This window comes from Acanthisitta chloris, unplaced genomic scaffold, assembly GCF_000695815.1.
Source record: "Acanthisitta chloris isolate BGI_N310 unplaced genomic scaffold, ASM69581v1 scaffold7026, whole genome shotgun sequence".
NCBI classification, from domain to species: Eukaryota; Metazoa; Chordata; class Aves; order Passeriformes; family Acanthisittidae; genus Acanthisitta; species Acanthisitta chloris.
The window spans coordinates 9,515-28,294 of record NW_008678737.1 but is presented as its reverse complement, the minus strand read 5'-3'; the positions used below and the strand labels follow the sequence as shown (position 1 = coordinate 28,294).

The 18,780-nt window shown below is 45.6% G+C and overlaps 1 protein-coding gene across 1 annotated transcript in view; it reads left to right on the top strand.

Annotated features, from left to right (window-relative positions):
* LOC103804413 (collagen alpha-1(XXIII) chain-like) overlaps window positions 1–14,212 on the top strand; it is a 171,304-nt gene extending 157,092 nt beyond the window's left edge. Inside the window, 22 exon segments of the mRNA XM_009077027.1 lie at window positions 1,820–1,936; window positions 2,376–2,411; window positions 2,918–2,944; window positions 3,357–3,383; window positions 4,505–4,549; window positions 5,116–5,178; window positions 6,429–6,473; window positions 6,955–7,032; window positions 8,519–8,572; window positions 9,281–9,325; window positions 9,795–9,884; window positions 10,225–10,287; window positions 10,995–11,036; window positions 11,833–11,859; window positions 12,285–12,356; window positions 12,439–12,492; window positions 12,742–12,768; window positions 13,252–13,305; window positions 13,894–14,031; window positions 14,033–14,133; window positions 14,135–14,178; window positions 14,181–14,212. Of these exon segments, the coding sequence (XP_009075275.1) occupies window positions 1,820–1,936; window positions 2,376–2,411; window positions 2,918–2,944; window positions 3,357–3,383; window positions 4,505–4,549; window positions 5,116–5,178; window positions 6,429–6,473; window positions 6,955–7,032; window positions 8,519–8,572; window positions 9,281–9,325; window positions 9,795–9,884; window positions 10,225–10,287; window positions 10,995–11,036; window positions 11,833–11,859; window positions 12,285–12,356; window positions 12,439–12,492; window positions 12,742–12,768; window positions 13,252–13,305; window positions 13,894–14,031; window positions 14,033–14,133; window positions 14,135–14,178; window positions 14,181–14,212 (1,281 nt within the window).
* Window positions 14,213–18,780: the final 4,568 nt, after the last annotated feature.

Genomic DNA, 18,780 nt, shown 5'->3' with positions numbered 1-18,780 from the left:
ACAATAGCAATGACTACCGACATGGTCTAAATACATTGTTTTTGCATCATATAAATTTGATTTATCTGCAATTTTCAGGCTGGGGAATTCATCAGTATTCATTTTAGCCTCTGAAAAAAAATATCATATTTGGTCTCAGGGAAAAGCTGGGATATATCCCCTGTGGGGTTTGCTGGAATAATGCTCTTTATTCTGCAGCAGGGGAATCCTTACCCCAGCTGCTTTGAATGTCCTATTGTGCAGTAAACTAGTGAAAAAATACTTGTTTCCCTCAGTCTGTGTACTGCTTCCCAAGCTCCAGTGTATCCAGAACCTTAAATCCACCACCGTTGGCCACCTAGATTATTTCTTCCTCATGCATCAATTAATTATCAAAGAAAAATTGTTATATGTTGTTCCAGCCCTTCATACTCACTCTTCTGCTATGCTTTAATCTTAAACTCTTGCTCCTTCCTCCTCTGCCTCCCACTTTCCCTGGCTAGATGGTTTTTCCCCACCTCAACCATGGATTTCTGGCTAATGATCAGCTTACCTTTAGCCGGCGAGTCCTCAAGGTAGACACCAAATCTGCTGCCACTGGTTTGCTGTGATTCTTTGAGCTGCTTTTGTTTCTCCTTCCTGGCTGACAGTGCACTGTTGCTATTTTAAATTCCCACTACCATGGCTGTGTTTAGATATGCTTGTTGGGAGTGTGCTTGAATGAAACTCCTTGGGAATTTAGTGGGGGATTGTCAAAGGCATAAAACTAATGGGTTTGGCTTTTCATTCTTTGTGAGATTTGGGAATCAAGCAGCAAAGTCCCATAAACATTGATATGAATAGTGTTGGTATTGTAAAATGAAAAGCATTAACCCTAGAGTCATCTAAATTCTTGAACTCTAAATGCAATGTTTTAATTGGGAAAAATTCAGTGGGAGAGTCGACATAATTGGCTGCAGTGTTCAGCATTTGCTATGAGGTTTTTTTAAAAACCATGGAAGTGATTTAGGAGCCCACAGCTTGTTGAAAGGCCATGGGATTTGTGCTGCTAAGTCACTTAAGGACTTCTGAAAAATCCCACACTTGTCCCTGATTTGAGGGTGGACCACATATTAAACAGAGCCCTCTTACTGCCTCGGTGGTGACTCTTCCAGATGTTGCTACAAGATTTATGAGGTCTCCTTTCCATGAGGGTTTCCATTGTGCAGCCCCAAGGATGGGCCCAGCCATGGCCCTGGGCTGGGCTGTGGCAGTTGGCAGGGGCCAGGAGCTGATACCTGGGCACAGAGCCCCACAGGATGCTCCTCTCCAGAGACACCCACCCAACCTCCAGTCACACAGACACAGCTGCTGCTTGTCCTCTTCATCCAAGCAGCACAGGGTGTGAGCGACTCTGAATGTTAATATATGACCTTGGCTGTATTTAAGGGATGAGACTAAGCCCTGCTACTTTTTTTGTGTGTTTTTTTCTGGTGTGGTGCACTAAGCTATGGCAGTGTGTGCATGCTCCATGCCAGCATGTTGTGGGTCTGGATTATTTCTGGGTGCTGTTGAATTGGTACTTTCATGCAGAGAGTCATTGAGTAAGGGCTTAATGAGATAAAACCTCGTTGGAAGGCGTTGAGCACAATCCTGGTTAAGGAACCAGACCCAAAGGGCATAAATTGGCCATGAGCTCAATTTCAGCCATCCCAATTGGAAGCTGTAATTAAATTCCTCTGGGACAGCAGAGACCAGGGTGCTGGTGGCCCAGGGATGTGGTGCATGTGCTGTGGGCACCCTGTGGCCACCACTCGCCAACGCCGTTTCATCTCACTATGCCTGTGTGAACTTCTTCCAGGGTGATCGAGGTCGAGATGGAGTCACTGGCCCCCCTGGTCCACCAGGACCCCCAGGTGCCCGGGGGCCTCCTGGTGACACGGGAAAGGATGGCCCAAGAGGACCTCCAGGCTCCCCTGTAAGGATGGGAGATGCTCAGCAAGCACATACCAGGCAGTTAATTCCCACCCAAAGGGAGAGGAGGGTGAAGGGTGTTCCTTGCCCAGTGCTGCCACCCCAACCACTGGGTCTCCAGCCTGAGCCGTGGTTGGGCTCTGATGGCTGCTCACAGGGCAAAGCTTTGGGGCTTGGGACAAGGGAGCAGGAAGGGACATTCCACCCTAGGATATAAAGAACTGGACCTGAGGCATATATTGGCAGGTGCTGGTTGTAACTCAGCCTGAGGAGACCCCAGTCCGTACCCTTCCGATGACATGTTGGGAATCTGCAGACCACTGGCAATTTATCTAATTACAAAATAGGCTAAAGCATAATGTAGTGGAACATTCTCATTATTGTTGCCAATTTTGGAAAACAAGAGGCAATGGTTTCAGTGTTGGCCTTATTTATTTTTGCAGGGTTTCAAAGGCGAGCCAGGAGAGGATGGCATCATGGTCAGTATTGCCCAGAAGCATTTATGTGTGTGTGCCCCTCACCCTTTGCCCCTCACCCCCATCACCCTTCAGTGTGTTTGTGATGTTGCTTATAGAGGTCAAAAAAATCTCATGGGAAATTATAGATCCCTAAGGTGGATGTTTGTCCAGGGGTACCTGTGCCCTGGGGAGAAAAGAGGACAGTTGTTTTACCCCCTTGGCTTTTCTCCAGGGATGTGGTGCTCTTATGTCCTGACTTCTGCTTCTCTGAAGCCACCTGGCATTGTAACTCCAGTTTGCTAAGGTTGGATAAAAAGGTGCTTATTAAACATAAAATACACAAGCCATAAAAGAATATTATTTACTGGGAGAGCAGAGGACTTACAGATGTACTTTTAAGGGAAGATGAGAAGTTGTCATGTGTGACTTTTTTATTTTTTCATGGAATTAAAGTACTCTTGGAGATGTTTTTATCCTGTTATACTCTGTTGTCAACCAAGTAAACCAATTACACTCATATTTAACAGGGTGCCAGAGGACCTCCAGGACCAAAGGTGGGTAATGATCTATCTAATTTTAACAAGAATTCTTGAAATAATGCTGCATAAGAAGGATGGAGATGAAAATAAGCATTTTGCACTGGACTTGCACTTATCTGTATGTATCAGACACAAAATTACAGGGTCTTGTATTAACCATTAACTGAGGGTCTAAATGTCTGAACATGTCACTTTTTTAATATCAAAACCACTGCCCATGTTCAAACCTGGGAGTGGAGGGAGCCATGGGGGGCTGGAATCTGCTGTGCTGTGGGAATGTGCTTTGTTGCATTTTGTGGGGGATAAAGATGATCAACACAAGCTGAGTAGTATAATTTTACAATTAATTTTGACTATTCATACAATTGGGTTTATTTTCTGTTATGTCTCTAACCTTCTTTCTCCTCTGTTGACATTGCTGTTGAAGGGTGAGCCTGGCATCCAAGGGAAAAAGGTAAAATGGTTATTATTTTATTACTGTTTTTCATTCTTTTTCTTTGCTTTGCTCTGTGCTTGACTTGGGAAACCACTGCCAGGGGTCAGTGGAGGAGCTGTGGTCATGCCAATCCTTTCCTTGTGTTCCCTGGGGTTTCTTGCCCATGCAGCTCTGAGGCTTGGGCACAGCTGTGCCTACAGCCTGGCTTTCATTACCACAAGCAGGCAAGAAGCTGCACCCACATCTGCCCAATAGACAAAGAATGAAACAGCAAATGCCAAGCAAAGCAGTAGGTCTTCAGCCCTTTCGCTCCAATAATTCAAGCTGAACCAAGCAGTGCCTGGAGGATGTTCTCTGCCCAGGGGCCCTGGGGTGGGTTTGAAGTTCCTGGGATGGGCATCACCATGCAGCAGAGCAGGCTCATGGGGATCTTAAGGACAGACATGCTGCTTGGGTCTAGTATTGAAGATTGTGAGAGTTTCACATGTCCAAGCTCTCCACATTTTCTCCTGGTGGTGTCGTCAAGTAGTGGATAAATCACTGCCTTTGACCAAAGCCAAAGCACTGACAGGGACCAGCATTTTCCTCTTACTGCTTTGCCCCAAAATAGATATGGGTGTTTTTCAGGCCAGAATTTGGCTTAAAAATTTTCATAACTAGCCAGTGAAATGTATTTCTTCAGCAGCTATGAAGTGGTTTTATTCCAGGAGAACAATGAAGCATGATAAGTGAAACAAGAAAAACCTTTCCTGGCAGATGGTGTTGGTGACATCTGATGAAGTCCACGAGGGTGGGTGGCAGCCTGCAGAGGTCTTTGGGACACAAAAATCCTTAAGAGGGATTAAATATTTAGTTTCTATTGAAGGTGGGAGAGCACCTTTCCCAGGGTCTGCTGTAGGGAACCTCTGAGAGATGCCCATCCACCTCTCCAGGAGCAGGGGAGGCAGAGACAGATCTGGATGGGAGCAGGGGCCACACTGGAGCCTCCTGGGCTCCCTGCTGCTCTCCCCTGGCCTCCTGCAAACCTGAGTGGGTTTCAGGTCTATGCAATGCTCAGTGGGGTCAAATGATGTGTTGGATCCCAATAAGTGTTGTGTACAAGCTCTGTGTATTTCTCTTTTGATATTTTATTTCATCAGGGTGATGATGGAATCCCTGGAGAACCAGGACCTGTGGGCCCTAAGGTATGTTCTGCTCTGTGTCCATCTGATGTATGTGTTTGGCAGCATCTTTTGCTGTCTGGTCTCTCGACACCATATCACATTTGGGTCAGGTTGTGAAGCACATTTCTCCCCTGATATGGAAAAAGATCAAAAAATTGTAATGGTGGTGAGGCATTGGCACAGGCTGCCCACAGAAGCTGTGGATGCTCCATTCCTGGAAGTGTTCAAGGCCAGGCTGGATGGGGCTTGGAGCAACCTGGGCTAGTGGAAGGTGTCTCTGCCCATGGCAGGGGATTTGAACTAGATGATCTTCAGTGTCCCAATCCCAAGCATCCTGTGATTCTGTACTGCAGTTTTGGGGCCAACTTTATGGCAGAGCACAACACCTGCAGCCAAGCTGTTAAGCTTCATTTTTATCTCAAAAACTCACCATTTGCACCTAGGCAATGTGACATTTTTTATGGTTAAGACCAGAGCTTTGCTCACTCGTGCAGGTAAAATGAAGACAAAGCAAGAAAATGATAATCTGAAGAAATCTATTCTCCATCCTCCCTGTATAGCATTTGTTTAAATTTTCTTGTTTTCAGGGAGAAAAAGGAAGTGTGGGTCCCAAGGGAGAGAATGGCACAGATGGATTCCCAGGACCCAAGGTAAATAAAAGTCCATTAGCTGCAACACTGGGCACAGCACTGCTGAGGCACAGGGCTCCAGCTCAGGAGGGGTTTGGGGTCTTTGCCTTCTAAAAGACTCATAAAATGCCCAAACTGATACAAAACCAGGGGATGTTAAGAGTATTTTACCTTTTCCTGGTGATTTAATGAAAGCTGGGGTTGAGCAGGGATCAGTAGAAGAGTTTTTGTAATCATCTCCTTGTGTGTTTTCCATTGAACTGTCTTTTTCCTCAAGAAAGGTAAAAGTGATCACATTTTGATCTGATGTTATTGACAGCTGCAGTGTTGCTTCAGAGCCTAAAGCACTTAGGATCTGTGGTGTCCTACTGACCTCCATACTGCTGAGAAATTCAATTAGACAGTCTGGATTTGTTAAGTGGTGATGAGGAGACCTGGACAGCATCTGTGGGCTGTTATTTACCCCCTCAGCTGCTTCATATTTAGCAGGATCTGGATCCAGTAATATTTTCTATATTGAAGAGTTGTGGCTCCTTGTTGGGCAAGAAACTGTGTGTGATGAAGAAATGTGGCTCTGGTGACCCTTAGTCATTTTTTTTCCTGACATTGTAGTTGCAGCACTGGTTGTTTCCTCTGGTATAGCTTGAATTTAGAGGGGTTTTCCTATGCATTTTTACCATTTTCTGGTAAAAGGAAATTTGGTCACTACAGGGATTTCCATGGATATGGCAAATGAGACATTTTTGAATCCTGAACTGAATTTCAGGTCACTGCTGTGAGAGTGCTATGGCTTTCTAAAACTCCTTAGCTTTCAAGAAAGATAATAGAAGGGGAGGGAAAGGAAAAAAATAAAATAAGGGAAGGAGGAGAGAGGAACAATTTGACAACCCTTTTCCTTAAACTTGCCCTTGAGAATGGTTTAAACGTCTCGGCTGAAACTTTCCACATGCAAAACTCAGCCTAAAGCAAAGAGAGAGCCATGTGGAAGCAGCACAAAGAGCTGGAGCTTGGCACAGAGCAGAGAGGGGAGCTGGAGGGTGGCACAGCACATGGCATATATGGGCTCACTCACACCAATGTTCGTTTGTGCAAAATACATTTGCTCTCAAGTCAAACTGTTTTTCCTAGGAGAAGCAGTACCTTGCTGGTGTCAGACTTTTTTTCTTAATCTAAAGCATATCTTTATGGGTGGGTACATATTTTTTAATATAAAAGTTCTCTATTTTCCTTACTCTCTTTGAACAATCAAAAAATGTGATTTTGATTTTCAGGGTGAACCTGGTGAGAAGGGAGGAATTGGCTCCATTGGACCTCGGGTATGGATGTTCAGGGGTTTACTTTTTTGATTTGGAGTGTTTCCCTCAACCTGAGCTGTTTCCCACCACCTCTTTCTGTTTAATCCGTGACTGAATCATTTCAGGACCAGTTCAGTGTGAGAAAATAGAGATGCTGCATATTTAAAGAAATTAATATGCAGGTACTGAACTCTGACACAGGAGATATCTCTGGGAGATCAGTCAAGTCCAATTTTCTTATCAACATGAGCATCCTGTGACCTTTTGCTTTGCAACAGGGAAGCTGAGAATAGGAGTAATCAAGTCAGGATTTTTATGCACTTCTCCATTACACAAATTGATGCCCTTTTGAGGTTTAGTTGGATAACAGCTACTGCTGTCAGACCAGGCACTGGTGAAACTCATGGCCTTTGTAAAGTGATAACCACCATATGCTGGGTGTCAGGTCTTTGCTTTCATGCAAAGTGCTGTAAGACTAACTAGGTTTCATCCCTGGTTGCAGGGTCCCCCTGGCCTGAAAGGGGAACAGGGTGACACTGTTGTGATTGACTACGATGGCAGAATCCTGGATGCACTCAAGGTAAGCTCTGCACCATGCCCAATCCTGCAGGTAACAGGAAAGGGCTGAATACCTGCCAAGCTCTGCCACAGTGATGTTGTAACATCCTGGACCTGTCCTACTTCTTCCTGAGACCTCTGTCTTGGCACTGATTTAGCCAGGATGGAAAAGCTTATTGCATCTGGGGGCTGAGGATATTTAGGTTGTACCAGCAAAAACAGTGGCAGAACTCGAGGCTGTGAGCTCAGGCTGAGCACCTGCTGTGGAATGTGAGTTCATATTCTGCAGGGAGAAGCAACCTGTGACATAGAAACACCTGAGGCAATGAGTGTGAGCAGCCACTTTCCAGCTCAAACACTGCCAGCTGTGGATGTGATTCCCATGGCATGGCACAGAGCTGTGCTGGTCACTGTGCATCCTCTGCAAGCAGTGGTCAGGATGTAGGAGAAAGGGGAACATCTGAGCCCTAACCTGCCCTACCCAGCAGCACCCTGCCAGTTTCCTTAAGATTAAATAAGTTGAATAGAATAAATACTTAATTATTGTCATATTTGAGAACCATCCTAATTGTTTTATAACAGGCTGCAGGGATACACAAAGTGCTGGTAATTTCCGTTTGCCAGATGTCTGCATGGCATTCAGCTTTGGGAGAGAAGTTTGTGGAGTGTGGTACTTGGAGAGGCTCCATCCAATGTCTGGAGGCTTCATCTGCTGGGTCCAGACACTCTCCCATGTTCTGCATGCAGACATTGCTATGGGGCACATCACTGAGCCTTGCTAACTTTGCTGTTTCCCTGCTTATTAGCTGTTTTCAGTGTTTGTGCACTGACCTGTCTCATGGACAAGGCTTTGGAAAGGATTCTAGTGTGATTGAATGTAACAACATTTGAGTGTGCAGCCATGGGAAAAGGTGCTTGAGGTTATACTACTGGTTTGCTTTCCATCTGAACAAGATCATGAGTTTTGCTGTCTGAAATCATTTGCAAGTTGGAAAATATTTGTTTGTCTCTAGGTGGTTTGTGGTCTGTGCACCCAGCAGTGCCCAGGAACAAACACTTCTGGAAGTGTGGAGGGTTTTCCTGCTGTTAGTGCTCACACAAAGTCCTTCGTTTCCCCTCTTTAATTGTACCTCCCTGCCTGGCTGTCACTGCTTCCAGCAGGATTCTGCTTCCCAGGCCAACTGGCTGGAGCAGGCAGAATGCAAAAAGAGACCACCAGATTTGGGGCCACACCTCCAGCTAAAGGCATTTTGCCTCTTAACCCATGTCCTGCTGCACTTGTACACTTTGCTCACTCCTGTTGTGTTTTTTTTTGCATGAATAACCCTGTGCCAGAGGAGCCCTTGGGGCACTCTGTGTCAGCTGAGCTCATCTCAGTGTTTGGACACCCCCACTCACCTGAGTGTCTGTTGTTGGGAGCTGCTCCTGGCTCATCCCCACTGCATGAGGATAGTGTGCCATGTTCACACTAGTCATGATCCAAGCCTGTGTTGTTTGCTGTGTTTCAGGGTCCACCAGGTCCCCCAGGCCCACCAGGCCCCCAAGGCACTCCAGGTCCCAAGGTGAGCCTAACTTCTGCCAAGCAATGTGGTCATGGGTAGCTCTCCAAGTAGAGCCAAAATAAGGCAGGTGATGCTGCCTGCAGAGGAATTTGAGGCTATGTGTGGTAAAGGAAATGCTATTTAACCCTTTCTCTGGCTGAAAAAAGGAGGTTTTCACACGAAAGCTAAAGTCCTGTTGACCTGTCTCTAGTCTCCAGCCTCTTACAGAGGAAGCCATCCCAGAAAGAAATCCACTCCCAGTCCCACAGCTGACAGGTGAAACCCTGGCCCCTCTGAGATCATCCCACGGCCTGTGGGAGAAGCAGTTGTGAGAGGGGGTGGCAGTCCCAACAGTTGTTCTGGGCCACCCTCAGTCCCACCCTCCCTGTGTGCCCCTTCCTGCCCCAACACCGTGTCCCAGGAAAATGCTTTCCTCCTGCTTCAAAAGCAACAGCCTCTAACCTGCAGTCAGCTAAAGTTTCTTTAAAACAAGAAGGCAGTTTGCAGAAAAGCATCTCTTGGAAGAATGGGATGGGACAGGATTTCAGTGCCTCTTGAGGTCCCTGTGTCCATCTTCTGATGAACTGGTAATGCTGGTGCATCACTGACACCTCCTTGGGCCTGGGAGTAGCAAACCTATAGCCACAACAGTTGATACACATCAACAACTCATTTCCTTGAAAAATGCTTTCCTGATTTAATGATTTTTAATTCTTTGTGCTGCTTCAGGGAGAGCTGGGCTTGCCAGGTCCACCTGGACTGGATGGGGAGAAGGTGAGTGGGGCATGGCTGGATCAAATGAGACCTTGCCAGGAGCTAAATGAAAAAGGGAGTGTACTGTGTGTCTGTGAAGAGTAAATCCAAGTCTGCCAGGAGCAAGTTCTGCTCTGTATTGTCAACAGTGTCTCCTTGAATTGATGGCCCTTTGCCTATGGCCCCGTGTCCAGCTCTGATGCTGCTTGTGGCCACGTCTGCCAAGATAAAGAAGCTCTTTTTACTAGTGCTTCATCAGATACTGTCTCCAATTTTTTCACAAGCCTTCCCAACCCTAAATGGCTGCAATCCCTGCTGCAGTCCAGCCAAATTCTGCTGCACCCACAAAATTGGCATATGTGAGTTTGAGTGTTAAAACATGTTCTCGTGAGCTCATGCTGAGATGTGGAGGGAAACAGCAGAAAGGCAGAAGTGGCTGTTGTGGGGTGGGTTTTTTTAACAGTCTTCTTTGTTTTCTGTAAACTTGCAGGGTCCCAAAGGAGCAAAGGGTGACCAGGGCAGCACAGGCATGACGGGGCAGAAAGGAGAGACAGGAGAAATGGGCTTAGCAGGTCCACAGGTAGGTCCCTCTCTGTCTCTGTACCACTGCTGTTTCGTCATGTACTTGTGTCTGCAAATGCTCAGAATGTGGCCAGGCTGGCTGATTTAAGTCTGTCCACACTGTGTTACCTGGAGCTGATGGATGTGGGAGCTTTGAATTTGCATTTCTAATGATGTGATAACAGCTTATTCAGAAAGGTACCAAGGAGGAGAAAAATCTTTCATCAAAGTCCCCTGGAGGGGTGAACATGAGGCTTGAGCCAAGGCTGGAGTTTAGAGGGAGACAAATGCGTTTTTCTCTCTTTGGTTTTGCTTTCCTGGAAGATGCAGCACATCAATGTTCTATTTTTATCTTTTAGGGAGCAGAAGGGTCCAAAGGAGAAAAAGGAGACACTGGGTCACCGTGTCTGCAGAATAATCATGTAAGATCTTGGTAACATGAATCCTTTTCCATGGTGTGGGGTCAGGCAGAGCTGGGGGTGCAGCCTGGGCCCCCCAATCCTGTGTCCATCAGCAAAGCCAATTGTTTTCAGAAGTGTCTAAATGGGGTTTAGTCGTTAGGGCAGAGCAGTCTGCACACTCGGCACTACAGTGTTATTTTAGGTTTTGCATTGATGGTTGAGATATTGGATGCTGCTGTTACAATTATGTTTTGTTGTCAAACACATTGGGCTCCTTGCAGTTTTATAGGATTTCAGCATCGTTTTTGCCTTATTCATGCCTATTGCTTAATAAAAACACAAATGATGTGTTTTGACAGGTTTTTCTTGTTAATGGCATGAAAGCTCCAATTTTGTTCAGGGATTGGGATTTTTCTTTTTTTTCCCCCCCTGGTTTCCTCCAGCCTGTGCAGAAAGTGGCATCATTTTTCCATTACACCTATTTTGTGACTGGCAAATACACTGTGGATCAAGCCTCTCGTTTTGGAGGCTACTTTGATTCATTTGCTTATAAAGATTCATTCATTTATAAACAGCACAAGCAACTCTTTGATTGGCAGATATTTTGATTAAAGCCATTAAATTAGAGGGCATTAAATCATGTTTGGGGCTTTGTGAGGTTTCCATTCCTGAACTATCTTCTCTCTGTGCTCAGCCTTGTTAATGTGCTGTTTAATTCCCTTCTGCAGATCATACCTGAGCCTGGACCCCCTGGATTACCTGGCCCTATGGTAGGACACTGGAAAGCCATTGCTGCAGATTTGTTGTTGCCTGTGATTGATAAGGACAAGGGTGGTTTGCTCTGTTTAATCATTATGGGCTGTTGTGAATCTAGGAGAAAAATCAGGGAAGAGACACAGAGCTGTGTTCTGTCTGGAGAGATCAAACACCTGATTTAGGAGAGTACATCAGCATTTGTGGCTCATTTTGCAAATAACCAAGTTGTTCCTTCAGATGGAGAAAAGACAAAATCTTGTGGGATGGGAAAACCTGTTCTCCACCATGATGGTGTCTGTATTCCCATAAATTTGCCCAAGGCAGTAAGTTTTTTGCCATCAGCTGCACTGGGAGAGAGGATACAGGTAGTCCTGAACACATGGAGCAGTTTTGATGCAGATATCTAAGGGGTTCGGTGCCTGTGATGCTCCAAAAGGCTGAGGAGCTCTCAAGGGCTCAGGATGCCTCTGCTGGGTCTGGGATTCACCTGGTCAGACCATGCTTCAAAACCAGGCAGCATTCAGAACTGGGAGGTGTCCCAGCCATGGTGGATGGTGCCACCCCCCACAGCTTTTTGGTGGGTCTCACTCCCCAAAGCTCCTGTTGCACAGCTTTATAGTCCCATGTTATGCAAAGTGGTCCTTTTCAGTTCCCCTTCCCCATGATTTGATGGTGGAGGACCAAAGAAACTGCCACCTGTCTCGAAGTATTTGGCCATTGTCAGCCTATCATTTCAGCAAGAAGTGGTTTGGGAAGCAAAGTTTAGGGTGTGTGTTTCAATTTTCAAATGCACCATTGTCTTTCCCACAGGGTCCTCCAGGAATCCAGGGGCCTAAAGTAAGTCAGTAAACTAAATGTCACCCAGTTTCCCAGCTTCCAGTGCATTATTTACAGGCTCACAAAGGCCTGTCAGCTCTGGAGACTGATTCTTTTTTTTTTGCGCGTCAGTGTTGTCACAACACATCCCTTGGTTACACTGTTCAGCAGTTGGTGTTATACAAAACAAGCAATTTGTCCTTCCAAACACATTTACGATCTAAAACCCTCATCCAGCACAGAGTCCTGGCGGCACATGTGAGTCAGGATTTCCAAACCAGAAGGCTTAAACCTGTATTTTCAATTGTTTCCATACATGATTTGGTCAAGAAAACAACATTAACAGCAGTGTGGGTATGAGGACCCCAGAGAAGGTGGTGGGTGCATGGGGCTGTCCTGGGCAGAGCTGACAGGTCTCCTTGGTTGATGCCACTTCATTTATACAGGGTCTGGATGGTGCAAAGGGAGAGAAAGGTGACAGTGGTGAGAAGGGAGACCACGGTGACCCTGGACCCGCTGTGAGTCGTTTTCCCAAATGTCATTTCTGGCTGTTGACAGAAACCTGCAACCATCTCAATGCTTTCTTCTGTTCAATTCAAGGGTCTCCCAGGTGCTCCAGGGCTCATCGGTTTACCTGGTACCAAAGGAGAGAAGGTAATCATTGGTGTGGGAGAGGAGTGGTGATACTGTGGTGTAATCCTCAACTAGGGGCTGTAAAAATCCAGAACTGCAGAGCTGGGCTGAGCAGCACTATCCTGGTGGGTGGTAAGGAATAACCTCCACCCCCACTGGCTGCTGGGTGAACCTATGCTCCTACTTCTATATTACACCACCTGGATATAAGTTTTTCTGCAACATCAAACTCCACTCAGCATGTCTTAATTTTTATTTTTACAACTGCAGGGAAAGCCAGGGGAGCCAGGATTGGATGTGAGTATGGAAACCATTAATTATTCATGTCGAAACACAACTAACACACACGTAACTTGAGATTGTTGGGAAAATATGTAGCTAACACTGTATAGAGTGCTCTCCCTTCAACACAGCACCCGTGGAACAATGTAGGAAAAGGGCTGGATTCAGGCCAGTTGCCAGGCTACTTCCACTGCACAGTGGAACTGCTCAGCTAAAGATGCCGTGGGGGTTTCCAATTGAGAATATTTGTATTGGATTCAGTAAAACAAAAATCTCTAATGGCTGTAATGTTACTGGGGTGTGGTGAAGCACTCCAGCTTTCCCAAGAAATTGCTGACATACCAAGTCAACAGGAAGAAACTGTCATTCTTCACTATGGGAGGATGGGCTGATGGCTGCAGTTGGCTCACGTTGAACTGAGATACCAGAACAGTCGCACACTAAACTTACCTTGTCTTTTTTTCTTTTTCCTTTTTCTCATCTAAAAATTGTTGATAGGGTTTCCCAGGCCTCAGAGGAGAGAAAGGAGAGCGAAGTGAAAGAGGGGAGAAGGTGAGTGGGTTATGGCTGTAGGGGCAGGACAAGCAACAATGCTTGCCCTGGGTGCTGGTCCCTTCTCCAGCCTGTTTCTCAAGCCACTGCTGAAAGGCCTCTTCTGGAGCACAAGTCCCAGTGTAAGGCAGGACACACAGTGAATTCCTACCCACTTAGAAGTGCTTTTGCAAGCCTGCTCCCCATCCCATCCCCAGCACCATCATCGTGGGGAAATGGAGCAGCCTGACAGCTCCAGGTTGCAAAGAATTGCTGGGTTTGGCTTATAGACCTTGAAAATAGATCCAAGGCAAAGGTTTTGCTACAGAGATCCTTAAAGGGATGCCTAGCTGAGCACAGGGCAGTGGCTGGAAGATGCTGCTCCCACTTGCTGCAGAAACTGGTCATTCAGTCAATGTGTTATAAAATGATCTATTATCTCCACCCAGCTTTCACTGAAGATTTTCACAGTGATGTAATGACTGATCTGGGGTTACACCAGTGCAAGTATCCTTACTCAGGGTGAGGAATGGGACTCTGCAAGTGCTGTGAGACATCAAGCAAAGGTGTTTCTTCCCTGTTCCTGATATTTTCCTGTTGTGCCGACAGGGTGAGCGAGGAATACCAGGGAGAAAAGGAGCCAAAGGGCAGAAGGGGGAGCCAGGCCCTCCTGGACTGGACCAGCCTTGTCCCGTGGTAAGTCTTTTATTTCACTCATCCTAAGCACACGTTGCTGGGGCTGAAAAGGAGCTGCAGCTTTGCAGCCAGGGAAAAGGAGGGAGGATTTGGGAGTTCTCTATTTTGCAGTAAATCAGACCAGATGGTTATTGTTTTCTCACTTTTCTTACTGGTTTATCTGCACTGCTGGAAGTTCACTGCTCGCTCTAAGGGCTCCTACTGGCCAGATGGGAGCAAGCCACAGCAGTAAAAATCAAGAATCTTTGTGCAAAGACCTTCTTATTGTAGCTGGGAACAATGGGCCTCAGTAAAGCTCTTTGGGAGATAGTGTCCCTGGGTGAAGCTGCCAGCCTGGCTGCTCAGTAGGTTTGAAATCAGGGAGTACCTGGGTGCAGAGGATGTGAGGCTATTTGAAAGCAAGGTCAGCTCCATCCCTTCCTTGCTGCAAACTGTGAGGGATGAGCCTGGGGAAGCATGTTAGAGTTGACAGCATCATAATTCTGCCAGAGATAAGTGATGTATGAGCTGGAGCTGCCCAGGCTGCCAAGAAGTGCCTCTGGGAGAAGAGACTTCCTAGGGTTTCTCTGCCTGTGGCTCAGATCTGTCCCTTCTCAGATACATCCTAGGCCACCACTGTGCAGGATGTACATGCAGAGTCTTTCCAGGAAAGCTCCTGGGTGTTTGAGCCTGGGGAAGAAGGTGGATCTCCCAAGTTCACTTCTAGAGCCTCTCATTCATTTGACAGAGCCCAGGAAAAAAAAAAAGACTATGCTGGTTTGTAAGAAGTTATTTGACCTGGTAAAATTTACCTCCTTTTCATTACTGTTTTTCATACAGTGACTAAAACCAGAGATCCTTTTCCTAAAGTGCTTTTAGGCTGCAGGAAGAAAAGTATCAAATATTGAACTCAAACTACTTTAAATGTAGCTGTTAGACCTTAGTTCAGAGGCAGCTAACTAGCAGTGCCAGGTACTGGCTCCAACACAATCCATAAACCCATTTCTTTTCTAAATGTGTGACTTTTCCTCACCCTGCCAGCACAGCTATGGCAGCCAAAGCCCTTGTGTAGCTTCAGTAGACCAGCAAAAAGCTCTTTCAGTCAATATGCTTTATTTTGCCTGGAGACTGAATGTGAACTACAATTAATTTTTTCCTCCCCCAACGTGTTGGGTGATTTACCCTTTATCTCTTTCACTGCACTGTTACAAATGTGAATCTCTGGTTTGTGTACAGAAGATCTTTCCCAGATGGCAAACCCTGCATTTTTGTGAATTCCCTACCATCAAACCATTCTGCTGACTTGCTGTGTCATCAGAAATGGAGCTGTGAAGCTCTAGGCACATCCTCCTCCTCCTCTGCTGAAACACAAGTGTCTGTCTGAGTGACTCCTGTGTCCTTATCATTCTCAACAAGCAGCTGTTTTTCCAAACAGGGAGATCATAGCCTTGCAGGCAGCAAAAGGGACTCAGGTTTGCCAGGCCTAGATGGGGCAAGTGTTCCCTGCCCTTTGGTACAGTATTCTGCTCTTTCTTGCATGGCTTTGTGTGTGTTCCTGCTGTGGCCAAGGCCTGTCCCAAGGAGCAAATCCCTCCAGGGAGAGGATACACGGGAGCAGAGCTGGAATGAGATGTTTCACTTTGGCACTGGGGAAGGATGCCAGTGTGTTGTGCCACCTTCTTCCCAGTTAAAATGACTTTAGATAAAGAGTGTAAACCATGGGAGACCACATGGGGAATGATGATCCCTTCATGCTAACACATGCTCAAAAGTAGCTATGGTTTCTCTCAGCACTTATGGCCCAGTTTGGTTCCTCCTGTGCCTGTGCTGCTGCAGCCCTGTGAGTCCCATTCCCAGATGGGATTTGAAGCTTTCCTCAGATGAACAGCCAGTCCTGCAGAGCACTCTGGGCATCAGAAAGGTGTTGCTGTGTTGGCACACAGCTCTGCCCACAGAGCTCAGGTTGGGTCCAGTGGTTATGCAGGAAGGTTCATGCTCTGCTCCCCAGAAAGGCTCTGCATGGCTAGTAAAAAGAGGTCATTGTTTTATTTTCATTTTTTTAGCCATAGAAAATGCTGCATGTTGGATGATTTGCAGTTGTCCTCAGAGAAACAAAAGGGCAGTAAGCTGTCTCTCTTCCAAAAAGCTAAATTACTTTCAGATGTGCCAAAGAAACCAACTTCTAGCAGCTGGGCCTGCTCCAAGACTTCATATTTACTCCCCTGAGATGTTCTGTTTACCAAGCATCTCCCATCTGAACTGCACAGAGAGCACAGGGCCTGTGTGTATTGAAGGCATTGTAAACTGCAGTGGGTGATTTCTCCAATACACAACTACAACATAACTAGTTAGTAAAGCACTTGCACATCTTTCTGCTTACTCACAAGTAGCAAACCTCTTTTTAGGCTGACATGTCCTTTTGGAATCACTCAAGTGAAACATGGTAGAAAGGTGTGAAGTTTTATGATGGACAAAATAAGTATCCTGAGTGCACAGGAAGGAGAACAAGCCCAGGGCAGAAATCAATTCCATGACCAGTGGTGTTAGGGTGTGCTTTAACAGCAGCTCAGGATGTTTCTAGGTCAAACAACTGCTCTGCACCTTGTCCCCTGTGCTCTTCACCCCCAGACACCTCTGGCAAATGTACAAGTTTCACCTTTTTATGAATAGTTATGGACCAAAATATTGACTTGTGTCTGCAGAAAGCTGTGAGGTTTCTAACTAATGTTACAGGAAAGCACATGAAAAGAAGTTGACCTGTTACACTCTGAGTAGCTGGAGAGGGTAACCTTACTTCACTGCATCTGTTTTATTGGGCATAGGCTATTTTACATATAAAATCAATACAGAATACAAAAAATGTGATGACTGACATTTACAGTAAAAAATGTAAAATTGCATTTTGACCTCTGTTTGCACCAGCAGCTCTCTGCTGTGTGCACATCCTCGTGGCTTCCCACCCCTAGTGAACTTGGAGGCAGCTCTGAGGGAAGGGTCAGTGCATGTGTGCTCTCTGTGGCTCTACATGCAGAAATTCATGTAATTGGAGATCCAAGAGCCTTAAAAAAATCCGGCATGAGAAAAGGCAGCTGAAGTCAGCTATTTCTTCTAAAGTATCTTGAAAGAGTTGGTCATACATAGTCCATTCCTCTTCTCAGGGGTTCTTTCCTTTTCAGTGTTCTCCTCCTGGTCAGTGAGTTCTTCTGGCTTTCTGATTTTTGTTTTGTTTCTTGTATCTCCATCAGAACAAGACAAATATTTTCACTCCCTTTGCATAGTCCACAACTCACCCTATTTCAGTCAGTACAGCAACTCAAGATTTCTTTAAGAAACTAAGTACTGCAGGATCAAATTTAACACAATTAGGACATCATCCAGAAAAAAAAAATTTCTACATCACCTCCCCCAAAACTGAAAAGCACATTTCAACAAAAAATACATTTCCACATCATGCTTTCCATGTATTGTCTGATTGCAAAAACCACTACCTTATAAAGCAGATTATGAAGTTAATGAACTGTGTTTTCAAATCTTTGTTCACATTTTCTTTTTGCTTGTAGGAAAAAAAGGAAGTGTAGATTTATTTTCTGATTTTTTTTTTTACCCTGGGGTGTATTCATGTTGTGTGTGACCTACAGAATCCACTGCCTGCATATTTATTTTTGTGCATACACAGTAAATGGGTTTTGCATGGTAATTAACAGTGTTGTTATACCTTTCATTGTTGTGCTGACTGAGCTTCAGGTTTTTGGGGCTGACACTTAAGTCACTGTCAAGAAAACTGACTCGAAATTCAATTTTGCAGGGACCAGACGGACTGCCAGTAGCAGGATGTTGGCATAAGGTACAGTCATGCTACTAATTGTATATCCTTGAGCAGGTCCTGAGTAATTTTGCTCTCTGCATGGTGACTGTTTGCACTCCTGCACACCCTTTAAGCAGCAGGTTATATGCCTGGCAGACATAAAGTCATGCCTTGGCAGAGCAGGATTCCAGCAGCTTCAGGTCCCCACAGCTGTAGACTGGTGCTGGGAACACCACTCCAAAAACTTGCTAAGCACAAAAAAATCATTGCTGTTAATACAAGCTTGAAGTTAATTCAGGCTTGCTAGGCTTTTATTATGGCCCAGGCAGCTTAGGAACCACTCGTGGAAAGGCTGCACCACTCTGCAACATGTGCTCGTGTGACTTACTCAGCCCATACTCTCTAGCTGAGAATTCCGAGTGGGTTATCTGTTGCAGAGTTAAACATTTCTTTCCATACAAAGACCCTTCTGCCTTTGTCATTATGACCCACAACTATTACACTGCTCCAGTGCTGGACTCAGTAGAGCTGGGTGCAGTACTCAGGGAGTTTGCACTGTGCCATGCACCTGGAACAACAAAGGGTTGCAAGTGCCAACAGCAGCACAGGAGAATGAGGAGACAAGTCCCCTGTAAGATGAGGATTTGATCCAAACTCACAGGAGGACACTGTAACCTCATTCTCTGACCAAGGTGTAACACTGAAGCTGAGTGGAATTACTAACCCAGTAGCAAACAGGTTGTATGTGGAGTTGGAGTTAATTGCAAACATGTTACTAACTGGTTGCAAATCCTTGGTTAGAATGTGAGCACACCCTCAGCATATCAAAGGTGTTAACTCTGTGCAAGTTGTTTGGATGCACTGTTAATATTAAAAAAAATCTGAATGCTAATCCTTATGCTGTTAACAATGAGGTTAGTAAGTGTAATGAATGGAGCATTTCTCTGATTGCAATGTTTGTGTTGTTCTCTTGCAGTGATCTCTAAGCATGAAGCACACTATGTAAATAATGTGAC